The sequence below is a fragment of the Oxyura jamaicensis genome, chromosome 1, assembly GCF_011077185.1.
Source record: "Oxyura jamaicensis isolate SHBP4307 breed ruddy duck chromosome 1, BPBGC_Ojam_1.0, whole genome shotgun sequence".
NCBI lineage: Eukaryota > Metazoa > Chordata > Aves > Anseriformes > Anatidae > Oxyura > Oxyura jamaicensis.
Window position 1 is genome coordinate 94,795,405 of NC_048893.1, and position 24,683 is coordinate 94,820,087.

General features: G+C 40.0%; 2 protein-coding genes across 3 annotated transcripts in view; both read left to right on the top strand.

The window, feature by feature from the left end:
- The first annotated feature begins 1,185 nt into the window (after positions 1-1,185).
- Positions 1,186-8,696, top strand: CREG1 (cellular repressor of E1A stimulated genes 1). Of its 2 annotated transcripts, none has more exons than XM_035315240.1 (4): positions 1,186-1,512; positions 4,098-4,217; positions 6,239-6,427; positions 7,032-8,696. In XM_035315240.1, exons 1-3 carry the CDS (start codon positions 1,228-1,230, stop codon positions 6,422-6,424), a joined length of 591 nt encoding a protein of 196 aa, XP_035171131.1. In that variant the 5' UTR covers positions 1,186-1,227; the 3' UTR covers positions 6,425-6,427; positions 7,032-8,696. The 2 variants fall into 2 exon arrangements, with proteins under 2 accessions (XP_035171131.1, XP_035171133.1); XM_035315242.1 differs by having other exon boundaries at positions 6,239-6,423.
- Positions 8,697-18,686: 9,990 nt separating this feature from the next.
- CD247 (CD247 molecule) overlaps positions 18,687-24,683 on the top strand; it is a gene marked incomplete at its 5' end in the record, with an annotated part of 53,651 nt that continues 47,654 nt past the window's right edge. Inside the window, one exon of the mRNA XM_035315243.1 lies at positions 18,687-19,023. Coding sequence (XP_035171134.1) covers positions 18,687-19,023 — 337 coding nt within the window. The remainder of the gene's footprint in view (positions 19,024-24,683) is intronic.

Sequence of the window (24,683 nt, forward strand, 5' to 3'; positions counted from 1 at the left end):
CGCGTTGTATGATGGGGCACCTGGGGACAGAAGTCACCTGAAAAGCACTGGCTGTGTGATGGGAAAGAAGCCTTGGTTACAACCCTGAAGTACCTCTTGTAAGTACATAACCTGCCCCAGCTGAAGGGTTGAATACCATCATGGTCTGGACCTGGATGTTTATCTGGCAAAGAAAATGGACTCCAGAAGGGCCATGGGGGACTCTACCTCTGTAACATATGAACACCTTCCATTAAAACAAGTAAAGCTGAAGTAAAACTCTTGGGATATCTCCCGGGAAATCAGAAGCCTGCCTATTTCAATATGGTTTTGGGGGGTTTGACTAGAAGAACTTTAGGATGTTGAAGTGATCGTATCGCAAACATAAATCTTGGAGAAAATCCTTTTCAAAGGTGAAGTTTTTGCAGCCTTTGCAGGAGGGCTCTGCCTCTCTCTTATGTAAGGCTGTTCTTTAATAGATTCCATGAGCATAGCATATTTTGTGACCTGAATGTTTTTAGACTGAAATTCACCTTTGCACACAGCTGGATATTGAGCTAGCAACAGACCCGTTAAGCTGTCAGATGGCAATCTCCCATCTTTCAGGAAAAGTTGAATCACGTCTTATTATTATCCCAATTATTTCTTTATACAAACATTTATAGGGTGCCTGAGCACAAGATAACAGATAAAATGAGGCGTACCTCACTATTTATGTAACACAAATGCTCCCACAAGCTCTACGGTCCGAGCTAGTTTCAGAGAGCCCTCCCTTACTGTACTTAAACATGTTTTTTTCCCTGAAGGAAGGCAGGGAATGGACATTTGTCGCCACACAGCTCCTGACGTGAAGTTACCTGTGCCCGGGGATGGCAGGACAGACGAACACCCTGTGGACCTCACCGGGCCAGACCGAGCGGCAGTACGGGAGGCTGGCTGCCGCCATGCCCGACGCTGTGGCAGAGCCCTGTCAGTGGCTGTGCGGCGGGGGGGGGCAGCGCCGCCCTGCCTCAGCCCCCTCAGGGCGGCCGTTGGCTCCCGTCGGTGCCCTACGGCCGAGGCAGCGCTGCCAGAGTTGTTTACAACCCCCAGACCCCGCTGGGCTTATCCCCGCCTCCCGTCATCTCTCATTGGCTGAAGATCTTACAGCTCGCCTCCGATTGGCGGAGAGCAGGGCGGGGCGTGAGGCCCGGGTGGCCGCAGCGCTTCCCAAGCGTCGGTCGGTGACGGTTGGCGGCAGTTGCGGCGATGGCGATGGCGGCGGCGGTGGTGGTGCTGCTGCTGCTGTGCGCGGCCGCGCTGCCGGCCCGCGGGGCGCTGCCGCCGCCGGAGGAGGCGGCGCGGGTGGCGCGCGTGGTGCTGCACAGCTGCGACTGGGGCGCGCTGGCCACGCTGTCGGCGCAGGACGGGCTGCGCGGCCACCCCTTCGCCAACGTCTTCTCCCTCAGCGACGGCGCGCCCGGGCCCGGCGGCGGCAGCGGCGTCCCCTACCTGTACCTCACCGACATGGAGATCTCCGTCAGGGACCTGCGGGTGAGCGGCCGGCGGCGGCTGGGGCAGCACAGCCGCAGATAGACGCGGATATATGTGCTGTGTGTATATATAGATATATATAGGTAGCCCGATAAAAGTAACATATATATATATATAGGTTCCTATATAGGTTCATACATATAGGCTCATATATGTAAATATAGGTTCACATATGTGGATATATAGGCTCATGTGTAAATACACACATAGGTTCATAAATAGGTTCATATATGTAGATACATAGGCTCATATATATATATATAGGCTCAAGTATATGTATTTAGGCCCCCAAAACACGAAGTTTTCAGGCACACAAGGTGCCAGCGCAGTGCCCATTTTTTCGTGGTTCGCCTCCAAAATCTTGTTCGTCTCGGTGGCAAGCAGCGGTTGGATTCTCTTCAGTACGACTCAGGGTTATATCAGTGTTTTCTGAAAGCAATGCCGTGTGCCAGCTGGGTGTTCCCTGCCTCTTTTGTGAGGACAACTCTCAGCCCTTCAATATTTGACTCTGAAGCGGTGCAGTGCTGGGGCCTGGCACTGCCCTCCAGCTGGTGGCATGGGGCCTTCCCTTTGCTCAGCGGAGGAGCGCAGGCGGTTTTCTGTGCAGCTATAAAACGAGAATGGGAGCTGGGTTCCCAATGACTCTTCTTCCATGGTAAGGTTTCACAGCGAAAAGCTCAATCAGAGCATATTTGGAGATGGAGAGAAGAGGATTTAAGGAACTTGGGTGAGAGGGCCAGGAGGAGCAGTCGGTCAAGGCAGTCCCAAAGTAAGGTACAGTACCCAAGTACTGTGAGGGTGACAGAGTGCTGGGACAGGCTGCCCAGAGAGGCTGTGGAGTCTCCTTCCCTGGAGATATTCAAAACCCACCTGGATGCCATCCTGCACAATGTGCTCCAAGTGATTCTTTTTGCCAGGGGGGTTGGACTAGATGATATTCAGAAGTGCCGGCCAACCTTGGCCATTCTGTGTTGGCAGCCCGCCAAGTGTGCCAGGGATCCTGCAAAATCCCTGCTGATCACGGTCTGGACAATATTGAAGCAGAGCCCTGGCAGAGAAGGAGGCTGATGCTTCAGGAAGATCTCAGCTTAAGTGATGAGGGGCCACTTAGAGAAGGAGAACTTAACAAAAAATATCAAAATGTCTGGAGGACAGCAAATTTGCTGTGTGGATCTTGAGCAAAGTGGATCTTGCACAGAGTGCTGAAAGAATAGTAATGACTAGTGCTTCCTGGAAGGTCAAGTGCACACCAGAAGACAACACGCTGCCATGCCAAGGTTCTGCGTGTGTGTAATTGGCCTCGTCTCAGCTCTTCTGCTGGGCTGTGGCCAAGAGAGAGCTGACTGAAAAGGCTCAAAAACAGTGACCATAAGAATCTTTTAGTAAAGGGAACCTTTTTGTTCTAGTAACTGCTACAGCATTAGTAAAACAAACACAAAACTTAAATACTAAGAACATTTCAGACTTTATTTTACCCTTAACCTTTTTTGTTTGTTTCCTGTCCCTCTTGTTACTTTGGCACATTAAAGTAGTTCAATTATGTATCTAAGTGGTGTAGAAAACATTTTTCTCTTGCATGGTATTCACTCTGCCATACCTACAACCCTTAGGTTTCAGAGGAACTTGAAAATGATGACATAAACTTTTAATGAACCATTTCCTTCAGAAAGTTCCCCAACAGATCTTTTATTCAGTTGCTGTAGGGCAGAAAGATTTGACTTCGACTGTCACGCGGAGGGAGACATCTGATAAGAGACAGTGCTGAATAATCATGAATCAGCAGTTTTTGTCATTGAGCAACTTCCTATCTGTGCTGTGAATCAGGTGGTGGCTCCTGTTTCCTAAGTTCAGTCATGCACTGCATAGCACTTAAGTGACGGTTTGCTGTGTGGGCTCTGCCTGCTTGTTTTGTTTGTTTTTGAGATGAGCTCTTATAATGAAGTTTCCTAAAGCACGCAAACTGTCTTTGCTGGGACAAAATGAACTTTACCATGTGACATTCTGCAGTAGGCAATCCTGTTTTGCACAACATTTCTAGCTGTGTTCACTACATTCATTTTAGAAAAACAGCCAGATACAGGTTCCTTAATTCTTTGAGTTAGGTTAAATACTGGGGGTTTTTTAAATTTTTTTTGAATATTTTTAATATTCACTTAAAACTTCAAAGGAGCTGACCAGTTTGGGGTCAGCCAGGGGGCTTGTGTTTTAAAATTTGGTTTTAATGGATTTCATCGATAGCTGTGAAACCCGTTTGGTTACCTCTCAGTAAACATCTGTCCTTCTACTTAATGGATTTCATTGTATCTTCTTGTCTTCTGTATAATGTCCCGTTATGTGTGTTGGATCATAAATGGAATTTGGAGTTTTAAGGAGTTCTGTGAGGTTTACATTTTATGCTAACAGATGTCAGCAGACTTCTAAATTGTTAATCTAAGTTGGCTTTCAGATGTAACTAGGAAAAGATGATCACAGCTTTGTTCTTTTCACCAGTAATTCTGAGCTGAATAAAGCACCAAAAACTGAAAACATGATATAACTTTTTTTCCTCGCAAAGGTACATAAATCTTTTATCATTTGTATTTCAGGTCAATTCAAATGCCTCCTTAACTGTGTCTTTGGCACAGACTCCTTACTGCAAGAAGCACAAATATGATCCCCAGAATCCCCTCTGCGCCCACATAATCTTCTGTGGGAGTGTTGTAAAGGTAAGCAGCTGAAAGTTGATGCTGGACAAGACTGCACGTTGAACAGGGTTGCACAGTGGATGGAGAAGAGCTCTTAGCATTTCTGTGCAGAAGATTATCAAGGGATGTTATGTGCCACGATATCAGAAAGCCGTCTCATAGTTTGTGTGAGGAAAGTCAAGTAGCTACTTGGCATCTGCAGGAGCAGTGTTGGCATGTCTTTAGCAATGATCTTGAGAGAACAATATTGCAATGAAGAAAATCATCCTACTTCCGTAGACCAGTTTTGAAACTAAAAAGTCGAAGACAATTCTCTTATAAGTGAAGCATGAAGGCTTTTTCATATCTTGCTCAATTAAGTTATTTGGCCCTTCCTGCCTGATATATGCATGTCCAAAATGTTATTGAAATTAATATTGATCTAAGCTATAAAGTTACAGGTATCAGACACAGAAAATGTATTGTTTCACCTGGCAATGTTGCTGCCATAGCAGTATTTCTTCCTGCACCGATACCTTGTCCCATAGAAGGAATTTAGAGCTACGTGTGTTGTTTGTTGAAGATCTTAATCCCATTATTGAGGATGAGGACTAATTATCATTATTTTCTCTTATATGATAGCCTGAATTCTTATTTGGTGTTTTCACACCTCCTGTATGTGTACATTACACTCTGTCAATCCTTTAATTGCTTTCATGAGTTTATCATCAGTGCTGGAATTATTTTAATTAGTTCCTCTTGTACCATATCCAGAACTCTTTAACTTGTTGATTTAACCCTTTAAACATTTGCACATAGTATATTAAGTAGTCACACATCTCAGCTTCCATTCTCTTGTAGATTCTGTTATTTCATTCTGCATGCATGTATGTATGTTTAAATGCACATTAATACTATTTGATTTGTTAGTGTCCCTTTGAGGAAGCAGGTGCAGAGGAGGTAAAATTACACCTAAAAAAATGCAGCAAGAATCCATACTTCTCCATTTTGCGCTTTTCCAAATAATATCCAAGATCATGCTGTATGTTTTTGCTGCTTACTGATTTGAAGAATCAAACTTATAATGGAATATAAACATGTCAAGTTAAATCTACCAATATTAGGATCAAGCACAAAACATTTTCTAGCCCTGGCTTTAGGCTGTTACTCAGTTTTTATTCTTAATTGAATACCATTCCTGCCTAAGTACTAAAAACAAAGCCATCTTTTTCCTTGGCTTTTGTTTGTCTGATCAAGTTGTGCACATTTTAATGTTGAAGAATATGGAGAAAAAGGGAAAAAAATAATATCCAAGAATACAATTCCAAGTTATATGTGGAAAGCTTGAATTCAAAAAGACATTTCAAGAAACAATTCCAAATCAAGGATTCATTCTCCATAATTTGGTATTTTGATAGTTAGCATCATTATTTGCTTTCCCATTGAAAAAATAAAAACTGACATCTTACTCATGCCAAAATAATTTTGTGCGTCTTTTAATAATAAAAAGCAAAGCTTTGTTCCTTGTTATTCTGCTGTTTACTCATTGTCTCTCTAGCAAGAACTTCAAGTATCTAAGATCCTTTAATACATGTCCTGTGGACTTGGATAATTTTAAGCTGTACAATGAAGATTTTTTTCATCATCAGCATAGGGTGTGGTTTTATCCAGTCTTCTTCAAACAAGTCACAGTGAGGTTGGATCTAGTTTTTACATTAGAACAGAATCAATGCTGCTTCTAAAGCTGTCAGCCTGCATCTCTCTCTAAACAGAGAACAGAAGACTTATTCTTATGTTGATGAAGTACTTCCTTTCTCGTGCTTTTACTTTAAAAGCACCCTTTTGGTTTAATATTAAAAGCAACTACCTTGGAGTGTTTGCCTGTCTCATGTACAGTTGTACAGCACTCTGAAGATAAGTGGACTCTGCCACAGTAATGAGCCCTTTGGGGTAAAGTGTGGCTGAACTGAAAAGAGCACACTGCAGTCAGCACCGTGTTTTAGCTAACATTTGTCTTCCATATGACCGTATCTTAATGTAGTATTTTGCTGGGTATTGTTCAGGTGAATGATTCAGAAGCGGCTGTAGCGAAAAAAGCGTTATTCAGTCGGCACCCTGAAATGGAAAGTTGGCCTAAGGATCACGATTGGTTCTTTGCCAAATTCAACATCACCAATATTTGGGTACTGGACTACTTCGGTGGACTGAAAATTGTGACACCAGAAGAGTATTACAGTGTCAAGCCTTAGTAAGTACGTATGTTTTGCATGCTTAACTCATCATATTTGGAAGCTGTAACAATTTTCCTTATTGTTAACTATGTGTATTACCTATCTCTGTTTTTTACATATGTTTATATCTTTTTCCCTAAGTAGTCTACTGGATGCAGTATCTGAAATCACAAGATAAGTTTGAATAGGGGACCGACCTATTTAACGATATAAAGTATAGTATATATAAGTAAATCTCTATGGATAACTATCTTGTACTTCAGCTAAAATACAGTTTCTTTGGAGGAAGGACTCCTGCAGGGTGAGAACAATCATCCTTTATTTGGATTAATTGCAGATTATGTTTTGGTCTAATAGTTAAACATAGCGAGACTTCAGTATTTATGAAGTCTGATCTAACTTAAAGCCGTTCTTTTATATCTTCTGCTTTATACAAATATAATCAATGGGATTGCAGCAATATTATGTAATATATTTTCCCATAAAATTGCTTTTGAATCTTTCATTGTGATACTGAATAAATTCTGTTCTGTTGTCCACATAAAACTTAGTCTCCAAAGCTTTCAAATATATTTTAGTATGGTCAACAAACATACAACTTCATTCTTATTCTTACTCCTTGTAGGTAGAGGAAGATCCTTGGTGATGGTGATAGTACAAATGAAGTACTTTGGATGACCGTTTCATGAGATATTTCTTTTTCCTACGTATTGCAGAGCTGAATTAATAATGCAAAAAGTCAAACACCTTGCATTGTTAATGAGCTTGTGTAACCCTTCTGAAACAAATGTGAATTTGCCCTACCTAGCACAGGTTGAATCATGTCATACTCAAAATACTTTGTGCATAAGCAATAAGTAAATTGTATTCATTAGACATGAATCTGGGAAGTTATCTGTCCTTTGAAAGTCTGCATTTAGAAAGGATGTGTTTACTGGAAACTAAAGGATTAGTCCAGTTCTACGCTTCCAGTGCCTTAGTTAAATCACATCTGTTTGCAGGCACTCCGGTTTTATTCTATTTTTAATATCAGTTTATTTTAGATCTTTATGGCAAAGTACTACAGGATGGCTCAGGTGACTTTGGAATAGAAAGCATTGTTTGTGTTGCAGTGATGAATGATATGTTGAGTTCTAAATTCTATAAGATTTTTTTTTCATGCACTTATACACTCATAATTTGAGCTGTTTTTCTGGTTTGCAACCTGTATTGAAGGTGCTATTGAATATGAATGTGTTTATACAAATTGTGCATGTACCTCAGGCTTTTGATAAGTTCTTGGTAAGTCTTTGGCTGGTAGTGGTTATGTACCCTGACTTTAAAAGAAGTGTTAGTAGTAGAAATAATGAAAATATCTGACTTCAGTATATCAAGAGCAGTGGCTTGTAAGTTCAATGATGCTGATGTAAAAAGAAATTGCTTACTGATTTGGATTTTGAAATCTTCAGCTTTCTTAATCCGATCAAATAGCAATGTAACAGCTTTTACTACCTTCAGCTGTAGAACTGAGCAGATTTGTTTCTTTGGAAGCCTTATGCAACAATTTTAGGTCTGTAACCCAGAAGTGAGAAAGAAACTAGTACAGTATGACACATGATTCAGCACTTGCAGAGAATGAAAATTAATGAAAGGTGTGGAAAATTAATTCTCTGTTTCTTAAAATAAGCCCCACACAACCATGAAAAAAAACTAACACCTCTTTATGTTCTGTCACATCTCCCAAGTGCTAAGTTCACAAATATCCAAAAGCAATTATGAACAATTAAGTTAGATTTGCCTGTGGTAAATTTATCTACTTGACAGAGTAAAGAATGTGAAAACTTAGTGTCCTTAAAGGCAGATCCACATTGTAGAACAGTGGATTTGGACAGATCAAATCATCTCTACGTCTTAACGTCATCATTATACTGCTACTTATCTCAAGTACTGGAAAGATTTATGAAAGCCTTTTTGAAATAGCTTACAAGATTTTCCTTCTCTGCAAGGGGAAAAATGGTACTTTTTGCTATATTGAACACATTCTGTGCTACTACTTAGATTAATTCAAAATTAGAATATGGAAACAATTTATGTTGAATAGGTAACACTGAAATTAAATAAGATAATGGAAATATTTTTATATAAGGTTATTTTTATTGATGAAAAGTGTGGAAACTCAAATGATCCTATGGTATGGACTCGATCCTTTCCATGGGGACACTGGCATGTATTACCTGTAACTCCGTAACTTCTGATGTACGAGATTGATGATGCTGGGCTTTTGGCGAAATTAAACTATTTCTATGACAAATGGTGTTGGTTTTATTTATTGCACATTCAAGAATATTTCTCTCTTTCACACTCTCTTACACACAAGTGCACACACACTTTTGAGTTCTTGCTTTATGGTCATTCTGAAGTCTTTTATGCTTGCTAGAGTATGCTTGGCTTTCATTTCTTGGTTGAAATTAGCATCTTTGTTTCACTTTCTGTTTTGCATCTAGTACTGTGAAATAAATCATAAAATAGTAACAGTGGATTTTGTGAAAATGAAGACAAAGGAAGTCTGATTTGACTATTTCTTTGGCTGTCTTCTGTTTTGTGAATGCATTGATTACCTTTTTACCAATCTTTTCTTATTCTCCAATCTGATCTAACTTAAAGCTGTTCTTTTTTATTTTCTGCTTTATACAAACATAAATAGATCCTGTTAATATATACATGTGTTTGTACAAGGTATGCTACAAACTTGTTTCTTGCAATTCAAACCCTAAGGTACTGTTTTCAAATTAGGCTTTTCACTGTTCTTTTTATTGCTAACAAAAGCAGATCGCTGTCTAATGCAAAACTGCATTCACACGCTTAGAAGAATCACTTTCATTTAATCAAGGGTTTGGTATATATTTTATTTTTTTTCCTCCTGTGTTGGTTATCTTTTCAGATTTGATATTCCCATTTGTACAAGTTCCCCTGTATTTCCTGATTTGGACAGCGGGTGTTTTTTTTGGGGGGTAACAATTAGTCTGAAATAGTTTTGTAACTCCTGAATTTTGTTGGATCAATTTTAGATTATCCAAGTCTCCTTACATGTGAAACTTGAAAAGACTCCAGCCAGATGCTTCTTTTGGACAGTGACATACAACAAAATGGTTAAGCTAGGTGTACAGAGCTGGATTCGAGAGTTAACTGGAAAAATACTATCTGGAGTTGGTATATCTATGTATCTCCTTGAACACTTGGCTAAAAAAAAATTATTAGTAGAAGTGGAATGTAGGGCAGACTAGGGTATAAATCATACTAAATGTCTATCTGTTTTTACCTCTTAGAAATAGGTTTGTAAATGTTAACATCACTGAAGATGTTAGCTCAAGAAACTCATCAGCTTTTTGTCCTATTTTTCCTCTTCTTTCTTCTCCCTGTGCTTCCCTTCATTGTATTAGGATTCACTTTAGAGTATGTTTCCTTTTTCCCTAATATCCAGAAATAACATTGCGGTTTAGAATAGAAGAGGCTGAGTATAATAAATTAATACCACTATAAGTGTATCAACATTTTGACTTCTGATCATGTGTGTCCTCTACCATGGCATGCTTGACATATCAGAGCTTATTCTAAATAGTAATGTAGTCACTGCCTGTATCCAGGAAGCTAAGTACCTCTGTTCATAGATAAGAGTCCGGGGCATAGGATGACCTCAGGCAACTCACTAAGTCATAGGATGTTTGTTAGCCGGGAATCTAATTAGGATAATCGCAGCCTGGCACTCTAACGTTACAGTAACATTTTTCCTTTGCCTACTGATCTTGCTTATTGACCTGTTTGTGTTTATACCTCTTGATTTCCATTTTCTTTAGTATGTTTTAATGTACTGCTTGTGTCCAGACTGTTGAGACATGCTATATCATTATAGAACTGAGCCTGTGTATATCAGATGTCAGTTTCATCCCTTATTCAGTTTTATCTGGATTTAATTTTTTTAGTTTTTAATATTGTATCTGTGATCTTCAGAATAAAATAAGCTTAATCAGAGTATTAGATTAACATAAAGAGTATTAATCATAACTTGACGTTTGCAACAGCTTTTTCCTGAACAACACATTGAATCTAGAAAGATTCAAAATTGAGTCAACTGTTATATTATTGTGGAACACAAGAGGGTGCCATAGGCTAGCATTTAAGTTGATTGCTAACTAATACTTAAAATTGGTTACTGAATTCTTCATAACTCAAATGTGCTGGGAAATAATATGACAGAGGGCATGATACTAAGAAATTCTTTTTCCTACATTGCGATACATTATGAATGCTCTCCTCCATAAACACAACAGCCTGCTAGCTGCTTAAAAAAAAGCATCATTTTTTTGTGTGTTTTGTAATCATTTTGTGCTATGAAGTGCTTAGAAGTAATGTCCATGAAAGTGATTTACAGGTTTTTTAAATTAAAAACCTCTAGTAAAGGAAATTGAGATAGGCGTAGAACACCTTTTAACATCAGCTGGGAGCAGCTACCTTCAGACTTGATATCTTTTATTTCTCTCAGTGCTTATTAATTCTAGCAATTCAAATCAAGGTTGTTCACTAGCATGATGTTGCTTTGGCTGGTAGCTGAAACACCCATTTGTGATTTATAAGAAATATTCAAGAGCTAGTTGATACTGTTGGACTTGGCTTGTCTGAGCCAGTAGCACAGCCTTTGATTAGGAGGGCAATAGCATTTAATGCTCAGAATAAGACCCAGTTAGTCAAGACTGCCATCTTAAATTATTGTCAAGGCCCTGGGTGTGCCCCAGCAGTTTGGGCTGCCTGTGCTGGAGACCAGCTCTGCCTTTGCACCGATATTTGGGTGGTGAGAGAGAGACAGGAAAACCCATTCCAAAGCTGCTCCTGAGAGCTGGGCTGGAGTTCAGGCCCATGCCACTTGCCTGGTCCCACCGGCTTGGCCTCAGCACTGCCTCTGCTGTGGTTGGCCCTGGTTGCTGTCGCCCAACCGGCTCTGCTCTTCCAGTTCAGGTACTGCGGGCCTGGGTGCTTGGTGGTGAGGCCACTGCCCTGCTGGTACTCGCAGCTCACCTGCTCTGGTGGAGCAGCTGGCCCTGGGTGCTCCCTGGCAGTCCTGATTGCCCTTCTGAGAAGCTCAGCCTCTGAGCTTTGCATGCAAAACTCTTGGAATTGTCCTCAGGGATTTTTGATGTGAGAACTTTTCTGTCTAGAGTTTGTGTTGAGTATTACAGTATGAAAAGGTTAGAATGTAAGATCAAGTCATCCTGGCTATAGTAGCTAACGTTCTTGGTAGCCTTTTTTTTTTTTTTTTTTTTTTTTTTTTTTTTTTTTTTGCGGAAACTTATGTAATCGTGCTGTCCAGACACTTGTCCTTTTTTCCCCCCTCAGTTGGATTCCAATCTGAAACAGGTATGAACTTGAAGCCAGGAAGCTCTTATGTATGTCATGACAGTTGAGAGCTCAGTAGAGGAAACAAAACCTGTCATGTTTTGCTGAGGAAAGGACAGTCACGACTCAGCTCTCTTTCTACAGGTGGAAGGCAGCTGGCTAGTCAGCTCCTGAGAGTACAACTAACTCTGCTTACCCAGACAGGCGATGTGACGGGGTGTTCAGTGTTGTGAGGAAAAGGGACACTGAGTATATACAAGGGACTATGGTGGATATATTAAAGGTACAAAAAAAAAAAAAAACACTTTTTAAAAATTTGAGCATCGCTAGTTGTGCTAGTTGCAGAGCTGTCTGGAGCCTTATGGTTGTCTGAGACCAGGCAAGCAGTCAGTTTTTGAAGGGATGAAATGTCATATCATTTAGTGGATATTCTCTGTGGTGATGGTTCTGAATTGTTTTAATTTATTTTTTCTCCTAAATCTTCATATACTAGATAGAAAAGCCCTAACAATTCCTTATTTACTCTTTGCTTCTGACTCCAGCAGCTGTTAGACTTACTTTTGCATATAATTTTTCCAGTTTAAACAAAGAGATGTCACATGGTAGCAAGTCCAACACATCCTGCAGGCCTTGTGAAGAGAGAATTCTTTCCCTCAACTTTAATAATGGTCAATATAACACACAGGCCTACAGCTACTTTACATTGTCTGTTCTACTGCTCCAGGTTGTAACACCTATCCTGATTGCTACAAACACAAGGTAACTTGACAAAGCCATGTAGAGGGTATGTGTAAATGTGTGTCTAATCATGGAGAAATACAAACTTTCAAGAGATACTAGGTAGTATGTATGTTTATGTATGTAATTGTGTACGTAAGCATGTGTATTTATGTGAAGAATTTGAAGATGCTTTGTATTTCTGTAGTATTTATGCCAATGCAACCTATTAAAATCATCCAGTATAAAAAAGTTACTGTTTCTAGGTCAAAATCAATCACTTAGGGATGAGAAATAGAGACATAATTGCACAAAACACACAGCATGACTGTAGGAACCTTGCATAGCTCTTTCGTGTTGGCATTTAGCCAAAAACAGTTGCCTAATCAAGCATGAATTGGATTTTTGATTTGTTTTAAATGGTTAAATGAATCTCAATTCATTTAACTGTTTTCCCCCCAGAAGAACATTTGAAAAATCCAGAAGAGGTACGTGCTGAGGCGAAGAGGGGGGAAAAAACATGGGAAATAAAGTTACTTATTTCTGATCCTAGTATCTGGCTTCTGCTACCTTTACATTCATGGAAGACACAACCTTACTGATCAGTTGCAGTCTGTACAGCCATGCAAGAAAATACCGAAGGTGGTGTATGATTAAAAGTACTGTTTTCAGAATGTGCATTTAGTGGTATTTCTTTTTTTAAATATGCTGTAATTTAGTCAAGGAAATTCATGTGAAATTAACAGGTGAAAGAAATAATGACGTGAGAAAGTAGCAAGACTAGCTTAAAGTAAAAGACGCATTGTGCTTCCTTCTTAAGATAAAACATAAGTAGTGTTCTCTTGCATGCATTAAAAGAGAAATCCAGAGTAGATCATAAAGGCTTCACTGAGAATGAAAGAATCAGGCATTATATATTCAGTAGTATCAAAACTAGTGAGTTTTCAGAGAGGGGTGCATTTCAGGTTTCTACTAACATCCACTATATAGCTTTCCAAAACCAATTTTGCCTTGAAAAATTTTAGGACCATGGCAGGAACTTGGAACTACTAGTCACAAGAAACAAAATAAAGAATAGGAATTCGTTCTTACATGGCATCAGGGCCTCTTTATCATCTCCCGTAGGAAACATACGTTCATGGCTGTGTTTGTCTTTATGGTACTGCACAGGTGTCTGTTTTCTTTTTATTTTTTCCCTTTAGATGTGGCAGGGTTTCTATTTGCACAATGCAGCTGCAAGGAGTAGTCACAGTCAAGGGGTTTTTTCCCTTGGAAAAGCAGTATTTTCACACACAGAGGGGAGCAGTTGTAGTGAGACCAACTTCTGTTGTCTCCCTGTTGGGAGCTGCAAAGCAAGACCTGTAGTTAGACACTGTCTTTTTTCCAGGTTTCTGTTTGCAATGCTGGCAAAAGTGCAGGGCAGGCACTAATCCCCTTGGAATGCAGCAATTATCACTAAATAAGTATTAATTGCTGCATTCCAGGGGGATTAGCACAGTTGAGCCCAATTATAGCAAAGCGAAGCTTCACTGTAAGGCACTATGGTGCATTGAAATGCAGTGAAGCAATATAGGACTGTCACTCTGCAACATTTTGTCAATAAAAATTGTGGGTTTACACACTGTAAACAGCTTCCCCCCCCCCCCCCCCCTTCCCCTTCCTTTTCAGTGTATTAGTCTAGAGTATGAATGGCATGCCTTGCTAGGGGCTACAGCTTTCTCACCAGAGAAAATTGTTGCTTATTTAAGACCCATTATCTTTGTGTGAACATCTCCAAAACCGATTTTGATACTTGTTGAGTTAGTTCTGGCACTACAACTGTGATTCCCTGCTGGATCGGGGGCAAGACTCTGCAGTCTGGATTCTCCCGTCTTCTCCATCAGGTCAGCCAGCTCCACCATCAGGTGACGCAGGTATTAATTTTGCCTGCAAGTGCAAACTGTGTCAAATTGGCTTAAGAGAACTTTTGCTAACGGACCTGTTCTCAGTCCCAGCAGTGTGCGATGATGATTACAGGCAAGCTCTCTGTGGCTGCAACACATGAGCCAGAGGGCAGTGTGTAGTTATTTTTTTTTTAATCCTCAGCTTGACTGCAGTGTGGGTTTGTTTTTTAGTTTTCATTTATTTCCTGTTAAAACTGCAAACCCTGCCTTTTTTTTTTTTTTTTTTTTTTGCATAGTTCAGTCAAAGCATAACCAGTAAGTATGAAAAGGGGTTGCTTCTGGGGATGAATCAGCCCCTTGCATTAGAACTGTTCCAGGGTTTCTTGTGCCCAGAGAAAGAATGCTATATTGATGCACAGAACCAACTGAATGCATGCCTCATCTATTTTGTGAAAGACGTTACACCTTGCAGATAATGAGCTGCACCTTAACCTGCATTAAACACAACTGAGTTGTACTGTACTTGGGGACCACTTCAATTCCCTGACCCATTCTGTTTCAGCAGCCATATACAAAATCTTGCAGTCTCCCCAGCACAGGTAATTCTTGAGATGTGCTTTCCTCCACCCGTATGTTTAGATAAAGAGTCAGGTTAGCTAAGAGCTTTTCTTAACCCAGCAGGGAGGGTTTTATGTCTCTACTGTGGCCTTGTCTCTATTGAGAAAAATAGCTGCTGGTTTAGCTGATGGTATTAGACTCTAGGCCAGTGTTATCAAGGTTCTTACAGTCTGACTGAAATAAGCAAACTAAAACACTGTTTCATTTAAACTGTTGATAGAAATGCATGTATGAGATTGGAAGTTCCCACCTACATTGTGCATTAGACAAAGTTTTAATTGTGCTATATAGTTCCTAGAGATGCAAAGACCAAATAAGCCGAAAAGATTGTGGCACTATAAGAAAATCCTTTATAGTGTAATTGCAAGACATATGAAGACAGAATAGCTTTTACCTAGAGCAGAGACCACTTCCCTTTTTTTGCAGCCCTCGTCTGTATGTGATTTGCATCTCCAATGTTGTGTTTGTTATGAGAATAACTCATAATACAAGCATTATTGCTCTTTTGAATAATTTCATTGTATTTCAGTTATGATGATAAGCTTGCCTCTGCAAAAGATGAGGGATGGGGAGGAGAGAATTTCTAGGGGCACTATCATGCAAAGCCTTTTTCTGACTGTGCCCACACTTCTAAATGAAGTCCATATACTCCATTTCTCTGACCTTTCCCTATCTAGACATCAAAACACACTGGCCCAACTGCTGTTCTCCCAGTGTGCCTACTGTGGCCATTAATCTTGCTTTCTTACACAGCTCTTCATTCCTTTTCCTTACCTTTGGCCTCAACTCTTTATTCAAAGTGATAATTTGCTGGCTTTCTGCCTGAGGGAGAAGCTGTGATCAATAACAGGAGGAGACAGGGGTCAGCAGAATAGTGATGAGCAGTGCCATTTGCTCCTCTGAAGACACTGTTACCCAAAAATATCAATAACAGGTATGATATTATTTTAGCTTTTGAATAAGGCATCAGTGAGATTTAGGCAGCCTGCAGCAGGAGCAGGGCTCTTTTTCCTCTCACTAATTCCTTATTTCAGTCAATCACCTGTTACATAGCAAGGTGGACAGAAGGGGCTTTATCTGGCTTGTGTTGGAGTACAGACCAGGTACCTGAGTGCAGCCGGGTCTGGGACGTCCATCTCCAGTGTGTGGCAGATCTTGTGGGCTGTGCTTTGCTCACTGCCTGACAGTGAGTCAGAGCCCGTCTCCAGCCTCCTCTTGCAACTTTTGGGGTAGAAAAGCCACACAGGAAGCCCTCCCCGAGGCTAGGGGAGGGCAGAGGCTCAGCAGTACTGTCGAGGTATTGCGGCATGGCACGCAGCACTGGATTTGGGGCACTGCAGTAACATCGGCATCTTAATTATTTTGATATTGACTGGTACCATATATAACAATTATTAAATAAAAGGATCATACTGAATTATCAATGTATTAGCCTTCATTACTTCAGACGGCAAGGTGATGAATTTCCTGGTCTCTGTCTTCCAAGAATTTCAATTGACTTTGCTTTTGAAAGACTATAAATCCTTACTTCTTATGTGTCCATAACTCTCACCTTGCCAGTCATCTTTGGACTACTGGGAAATAGTTATCACCAATGCTGTTCCCGTATCTGCTGGGGATGCACATTCCTCTTCCTCCCTTATTTCTAAGAATTGGAATTGGGGAGAAAAAAAGAAAAAGAAAAAAAAAAAGAGAAAAAAATATATTCCTTAAGATAATTCTCTTCACTCCCAACTTAAGCTCTCATCCTGAAATATATAAGTAGTATTACTATTATAAACGTTCAGAAATCTTATGTTGAGCCAATTGTATTTTGATGGTAGAAAGGTTGAGCTTTTGGTTTTAAGGTGCATCTAAGTCATGTTTTATGGCTTTTGTAATTCACAGTTGTCTAAATTTACTCTTTATTTTGGTTAATAAAAGTGTTCATTTTTATTTACATTTGAGAAAGATAATGTGAGATTTATATATATATATATATTTTTTACAAAGTGAGAGCTGGCATCACTATGTTGCTTAGTATTTTATCTTGTTTTCTTATAAGTGAATTTACACTTCACCAGAGAAATTACTTCTTTCTTGTATGTCTCCTTCTCAAGAAGACTTTTCTAAAACTCTAGATTTCACCTTTCTTAATTTCATTTTGTTATGCTGGATTGCTCCTCCTTTTATCTGTAAAAGCTTAACTGCCCTGGTTTTATAACACTAATTTCAAAAGTACATTGAGGTCCTCATGTGAAGGCATGATGAAATGAGAAAATATTGTTAACACAAGTCACTTTTTTGTTTTTTCAGCTCATAGTGCAACACATTCTCCAGAGTGACATTTGCTGGGTTACTGTTCAAGTGTGCTTTTTCTGTTGCCTGTGTAGTTTCCACTGCTGCCTACTGAGTGTTGCTTTAATACCGCCAGATTTGATCACTAGCTTGGCTTTGTAGGGAAACAAGCATTGTGATTCTCCTGACTCAGTCTGCCTCTCACCACCACCACCACCACAACAACTTTTGACCTGGGGGGTCAACATCAATCCAGCTAAACAAAGGAGACTCAAACATAACTTGCTCCTACTTGTAGTTTTGTGTAGGTAGCTGTAGAGATCTTATTAGTGCCCTCAGAGCAGCAGAAAAAACAGGGCATTTTCACTTTCACAGGGGGCTGCTGGGTTAGTCAGCACACAGGCACACACATGTGCTTCAAATCAGCTACATTACCCACAGCTGCATGCCTGGCCCCACACGGGGAGGGAGAGCTGAGGGTACGGGATGGCCAAGAGGGCAGAAGGGGCTTAGGGGAGTGTGGCAGGTGCCACAGTGATTGTGCTGGAGGGAGAAGGTGGACCTGCAGAAACGAGGCTTTGTGAGCACTGCAGCTGGACGCACCTGCCCAGTTTTGTGTTGCTCTGAGTGCTGTGCTAACGGAAGAGCCTAGACTGTGGGGCTGAAAAGTCCTGTAAATTCCCAGGACGCAGCCAGGTTCAAATCGCGCTTCCTTCCTCCGGACCCTGCTGATCTACCGCAGCATCTCACTAGAGGCCAGCTTCAAGCAGCAGGAAGGTTGAATGCCAGGGCCTGCTCAGTCAGTAGGTGTGGCATACGTAGCTTGAGGCTGCCCAGCTTCCTGTTTCAAGCCCAGAGCGAAGGAGATGCACACTGTGCTCTCCCACAGAGATGACACGGGCTCTCCTCTCCACGGGCTGCGCTGGCTCTGAGGACAAAATGGCTCCAGAGCACCGCACGCACAGGGAGTTTTTGGAAATACAAAGATGTGGTATGTTCACATCAAAAGGCACCTCCAGTTCAGAGTTACGTGTGACTGAAAGGAGCCAGGTAGTGCCAGTTGTGCTGGTGTTTTACGTCCTGTGGAAACTGCAAAGACAGATGGAGTGCAACTCCCTGTGATGAAGGCCGACATGTAGCCCAGGGAGTACAGCAACTTCCAGGTCCTAATGTTAAGTCCGTATTTCAGTCAGAGCTTTAGAAATAAAGCTACACTTGATATCTTTACCAGTGTAGGTAGCCACTCTTGAGCAAGTAGCTATCACTAAGAATTTGAGACTTCTCTTTAGACATGAACATAATTATATCCCTTTTGAAGTCATGCTGAATTTGATACCAGATACCCTTTCTAGGCCCCTCTTAGAGCTGCTGAATTGGAATGTCCTAGGAACCATCTTTTTTTTTTTCTTTAAAAAAAAAAAAAAAAGAAGAGAGAGAGAACAAAATCTGGTAAAGAGAAAATAAAAATACAAAAGGAAACCATAAGCATCAATACCTGGAACGTAAAACCCAGACCTCAGAAGCTGCGAGGCAGAGGAAGGCACGTGTGTTTTGGGGTGGCTGCCAGCAGGTGGACTCCAAAAGCCCTTATAGAAGCAGTGCTTCCTGTGGAGGCAGCCAGAAGAGCAGAGCCCGTGGAGGTGCCTTCCTCCCCGTCGCCCCACGCCGCTCACCCCAGCACCGCTTGCCGGAGTGAGATGAAGTGGAAGAGGATCGCCGTCTTTGCCACCCTGCAGGCGCAGCTCCCTGTTACAGGTAAGGCAGGCTTTTATTTTGTGAGGCGCTATTTTAAAACTCTTTTGAGGTGAGTGGAGAGCACAGTGCTCCATGGTGGGTTCTCCAGCCCTTGGGTCACAAAAGGGAACCTGCACGTGATTTTCAACCACATGCATCCCCCTAATTGTAGATAGCTATGGGCTGGTTTGGAGCTGAGTTTGTAGGACTAGTGAAATATGAGCTTCCGTGCTGTAACAATGTCCTCTGGCGGGCCATGAGGCCGGCTGCTGCAGGTGGTGAGGCAAGTTCTTGTGTCAGAGTGAGCACTGTAGCCCAGAAACAATCAATTGTTAAATAAGGTTTTAGCCCTCAGCTGGGTGGTCTTCCCTGGGATTTAAAAGAAGCTTGATACCAGAATGAAAACGTAGTCGCTTTCAATAATCAGCACAAGAGAGGTTCTCAATCTATTTAGGTGAAGTTAGAGCCATGTTACATGCAGTGGGTGGATGGTGGCAATGCATGCCAGCAGGCTGGGTATAGAAGAGCATATGTCTGATAAAAGGGGTTAGGATCCTTCCCTTTGTATCTTTACCTCCATGCTTGTCTCTGCTTGACACAGTGTAAAATGAAAACACTTACCTTTATATATTGATTTGTGGTGTTATATACATTGGCCCTGCTTGGACAAAAAGTGAGGCAGCTTTAGCATGCACAAATCTTCAGAAGTCACATTAATTCTGGGAGAGAGGAATGTACTTCTTCATACTTCTTCATAGGAGATCAACAGAGCAAGAAAGCTGAATGTACATCCAGGGAAGGCCTAGGCTAAAGCCTGAGTTTGGGGAAGTCAGCAATGATGAGATATGGGTAGGCTGCATTTATTTGATCGTGCATTAAAACAGAATCCATTGGAAGAGTTTCACCAACGTGTACAGTATAAGTGCTTAACACATACACCATCCTTACACTAAAGAGCTTTAGAGACTGCAAAGGACTTTTTACTTACGAGTTTTCCGGAGATCAGAGAAGGATTTTGCAGCCACTTTGGCACCATTTCTAGCAATCTGTGGACATTGTTTCAGGAAAATTTTAAGTACAGTCGCATTCTCTGTGGTAAGTATGCCTTCTGTCTGTGCAGCATTTAACAAGCCTGTGTCCCTTTCTGATCCTTAAATGCATTTTGTACGTTGTTTTGTATGCATAGATGTGGGTCCAAGATATAAACAAAGAATAGAAACTCCTTTTCCTTGATCTTTGAGAAACAGTTTTGAAGTGTATACAGCCTTAGGATTTCTCAAGAAAATATATATATATATATATACATTTTATAGGGCTATGAAGTTCAGGAAATTACTTTATCTCAAACAGTATCTGAAAATACCTTTTTGCATTTTCTCCTTTTATTCTGTCCAAGATATCAATATTTCAGGCTCCTATTTGTACTTTCGGGGAGAAAACTTTTATTGAAAAATATGTAGTAGTTTGCAGAAGGCTGGGGGAAGCCCTATGAGGATCTTTTGTGCACAGCTTTTGGAGTATTCACGCTGGCAAAGAGTACATGGGATCAAATTTAGAGCAAGTTACAGTTGCCATTGATTTGAAGTGGTTGCCTGTGAATTTGAGGGGAAGTATTTTTCACTGCTGCAATAGTTCAAAGACTAGTAGTATTTAATGTAAGAGTATAGGTAGTATAAAAGAAAGGTAACACCAAATTTGTGGAATTGTTGCTGTTATTGATACAAAATACACAGTAACAAACATGTAAGATCACCATGAACTTAGCTTGAAGATGAGACCCAGTAGATGAGGCTTTTCAGCTCAAACAGAACAGAGGCAAAGATCTGCTGCTTCCTGGAGTGTTTTCAAGCCTTCTTAGCATAAAGTAAACTTGTATAAAGTTTTCATAAAACACGCTCGGAGTGGATAGAGAGTCAGTAAGCTGCATACCACCTTAGAGCGAATTTATTCCACTTCACTGTAAGGCATTTGTGCTTACTCTCCAAGCAGCCAGTCTAAAGATGCTACCAAGACTGGGACTGATGAATTTGTAAAGACTGTCCTTTGGGTCTTCTGAGTACTGACGCAAATACATCAGGCATGAGAAATGTCTTGTTTTAAAATAAATAATTCTAGAGATAGGCCACAAATTCTGATGCTGATTTTGAATTACTGACATTAGACCACAAATTTCAGAATGCTCCATCTTGACCTTTGAGTAGTTACAGAGAAAAGGTTTAATCATATGCTTGTTTAGTTTTCTGTGTGGCCTGCCTCACAGGTACAAAAATGTAGCTCTGGAAGTCTCGCTCAGGTCTTCCTATAATCCCTCTATTGAAAAGTATCTAGAAATAAGTCTTGCACTTCTGAGCAGATGATTTATTTATTTTTTTTAATTATCTTTTTATATGAGAAGAATATTAAAAACCTACACAGATATTGCAATCAAAATAGCAAAAATCTTTGTATAGTTTACAGAGCTTTTAGTCTGAAGTATGGCAGACTTTAATAGCAGTAAGTCAGTACTGTGCGCAATGTTGTAGAATTGCTCCCTTTTTTAAGAAAAACAAGCTGATGACATTTTGATTTATGTAAACATATAATGCACTCATATGTATACAAATATATATGCCAGAGTTCTTCAAGGAGAGTCTTTCCCTGTTTTTCAATTCTTTACAAAATCACGTTTTTCAGAATCATCTGTTAAATAGAATTGGACAGTGCACTTCTTTTTTTTTGCTAACTCTGTGGAAACCAGAGCCTTTGACGGAGATTACTAGCACAGGTTATTTTCATAAGATTTTGCTGGTCTGCGTAACTGTGGCTTCTGCACATTGGGCGTCATGATACCAGGAGCTGTTTTTTTAGTCGGTTCATGGACAGGAAGATAAAATGGACAGATCACGGGTCTTAGGGTTCATTTGTTCCTTCCTTTTTGTGAGATGACTTAGCAGATCTGCAAACTGTAAGACTTGTAAACTTAAAGTTGTTTACAAGACTATCCAGAAAACCCAAGCAAATAAAACCAGACAACTTTGGCTACTGTCTCCATGTCCTTGTGCCCAGTCTTTTAAGTTCTCCTAGCTGAATTCTTGCTAGACCAGCAAAAAAAATCTAAAGGCTTAATTTTACATGTTTTATTTCCTTTTTCTCTTTTCCGTTCACACTGATTCATTAACAATTCATGATTTAAAAAAAAAAAAAAAAAGGCAGCACTGTGGACTAGCGCATTACCAAACTGAACAAAATGTAGGTAAATGTAGCCTTTCTTTTTAAAGGGCTGTTTGTCGAGTACTTGCAGTATTATATTCAATTTTCCAATGCTTGTTATAGAATAAGAGCTTTCTATCTGAACCCTTCCAAGCAAAATTCCTAAGAAATGAAGTAAGAAGTTAATGATTGTGTTCCTTTTGTTGTTTTTCATGTATGCTAGATGGGAAGTATACACAAAATAGAGAAAGCTGTCTGAAAATATATTTATATTTCTCTTGTGTGTATCCTTGAGAATATGTGTATAAAAACATAAAGTGGGGGAAAAAATAAGAGGTTTCCTGGCAGCTTAAAGGGGACAAGAACTTGATTTATGAATGGACATTCTTGCGAGGAATACTTTTGACAGTCATTTTCCGTTATTCACGCAAATTTGAATCGTGACAATCACCACGCGTAAACCTGCTTAAAAATGAGAAGAGAGAGAGAGAGAAAACAAATTATTTTTCTTCACAATTTCCAAACTGTAACCAAACTCCCTTTATAAAGTAAAGAAAAAGGACTTGCACAACTACAGATGAACACCAAATACTCCCTTTCGATTTGTCATATAATCGAAAGACTATATGTTATGTAGGACTGTCAAATGCAATCGCTCTGCTGGCAAGAAAATACACTACGTTGCTAGAGTGGCATGAGTGGAAGATACAACTTGTTAAAAGTACTTATAAAACATTTATCTCGCTAAAAGTATCTACTTCGATTGCACGCGTACTTGTACGTATATTGTTGATTTTCGATGTTCTGACAATCAACAGCTAAATTAAAGTTTTGATGTTGCTTTTCTTTTCTTTTTTTTTTTTTTTTTCTCTTTATCATTAAGAAAACAATTTATGCTGGTCCAGAGTCTATAAAAAGCTGAAATTTTACAATTTTTTCCAATTTCCACCTGTGTATAATGTAATATTTTGAGACTGGTTTTGAATATTGTTCTGTTATTTAAGTTCTACTCTTTCAAAAAATGTTGTATTTTTAGCTTTTAAAACATGGCAGTCCAAATCCAATTTCTTCAGCAAAGCAACGGAGATATTTAGCTCCACATTGTCCTATGCAACTGGTTAGTGACTGTATATGTGACAGATAAAATACGCGCGCGAATGAGAAACTTTATTTGCAGTTCTTCTGTCCACTCACTCAAGTGCACAGATCTTGGGAGACAGTGGAAATGCATGTATTTAGCCAAGTACAGTGGGTATGTCCATCTTTGTCAAGGTTAGACTTACGGATGTGTAGGTCTTTTGCTGCTGATGATTTAGGTATTAAAAATAGGAGTGAAAACATCTAGCTCCTAAGCCTCAGAGGTCACAAGCATTGGTATCTATGCCAGTTCCGTTTAAGGGGCAGAAATTAAGTTAATTTTTGAGCCATGTACACTGGAAATATTTGAATCCCTACAAGTTTCTTAGGAATAAACTATCGACTTTAGGAAGCCCTTTATGTATTTTCTTCCTAATACTTTATTATATGTGTGTCAAGTTTTTACAGTCTCGCTCTGTTCAGTCTTACCAATTGGAAATGGAGACAATCAGGTAGGACAGAATGAAGGAGAGAAGATTTGAGAAAGATGGGAGTTTTCCATCTCCGCATGCTTTCCATATGCGAGAGTGTGTTAAACACAGCGCTTCTGGCAAACAGGTTGCTGAGTCCGATGAAATGCTCAGACTATTTAGCCTACTTCTGTCATGGAATGGCGTCGTGGTGAAAACTTCAACTCTATATCCTGACTGATGTTCATCTCCATCCTGCCTCTTTCTTAGTAGAAGAACTTTTTTTTTCTTTTTTTTTTTTCTTTTTTTTTTTCTTTTTTTTTTTTAATTTATTTTATTCCTAAATGATGGAGAAGCCATAAAGGTAACACTTAACTCTTTGAAAGCTCAGCTAATACGGAATCGAGATAAATTAGAATTAGATGGAAGCTGATGAGGAAAAACGGTTGAAAAATTGTGAGCAAATTATAGTATAAGCTATCACAAGTTTTCCTTTACAAACCTGCATGGCTCAGAAAGGGAAAGAGTGAAACAGCTATATAACCTGTCCCCCGTACCCCACCCCCCCTTTTTTTTTTTAAGGCAATTGCTATTTCTGGGGAGCGTAAGGCCAGCCTGCCACAGCGCTTGCGGTTGGCAAGCACTGAAAATAGTCTTCTGGTCAAAAAGCAAATCTAACTTGTAGAACCTGAGAACACTTTAAAAGCTTTCTTAAGTGCCCCAAAATTTGAATCTCAAAAACAAATATATATATATATAATAAAGCCAGCGAGTAATGAACTGAAACGCTCTTCTAATGGGCTAAGATGCAATATCCAGGAAATTAATAACAGAACACTAATTTTGGTGGTGTGCTATTTCTTTTTAGTGGCTGTTGAATAAAGAAAAGAGCTATGTGACTGGGGGAAAAAAAAAAAAAAAAAAAAAAAAAAAAAAAAAAAAAAA

Excerpts from the sequence above, each read along its gene's own strand:
- CREG1 (XM_035315240.1), top strand. The coding sequence starts at position 1,228 with ATGGCGATGGCGGCGGCGGTGGTGGTGCTGCTGCTGCTGTGCGCGGCC. Across the intron at positions 1,513-4,097 it reads TCTCCGTCAGGGACCTGCGG|GTCAATTCAAATGCCTCCTT; the intron begins GTGAGCGGCCGG and ends TTTGTATTTCAG. Across the intron at positions 4,218-6,238 it reads TCTGTGGGAGTGTTGTAAAG|GTGAATGATTCAGAAGCGGC; the intron begins GTAAGCAGCTGA and ends GGTATTGTTCAG.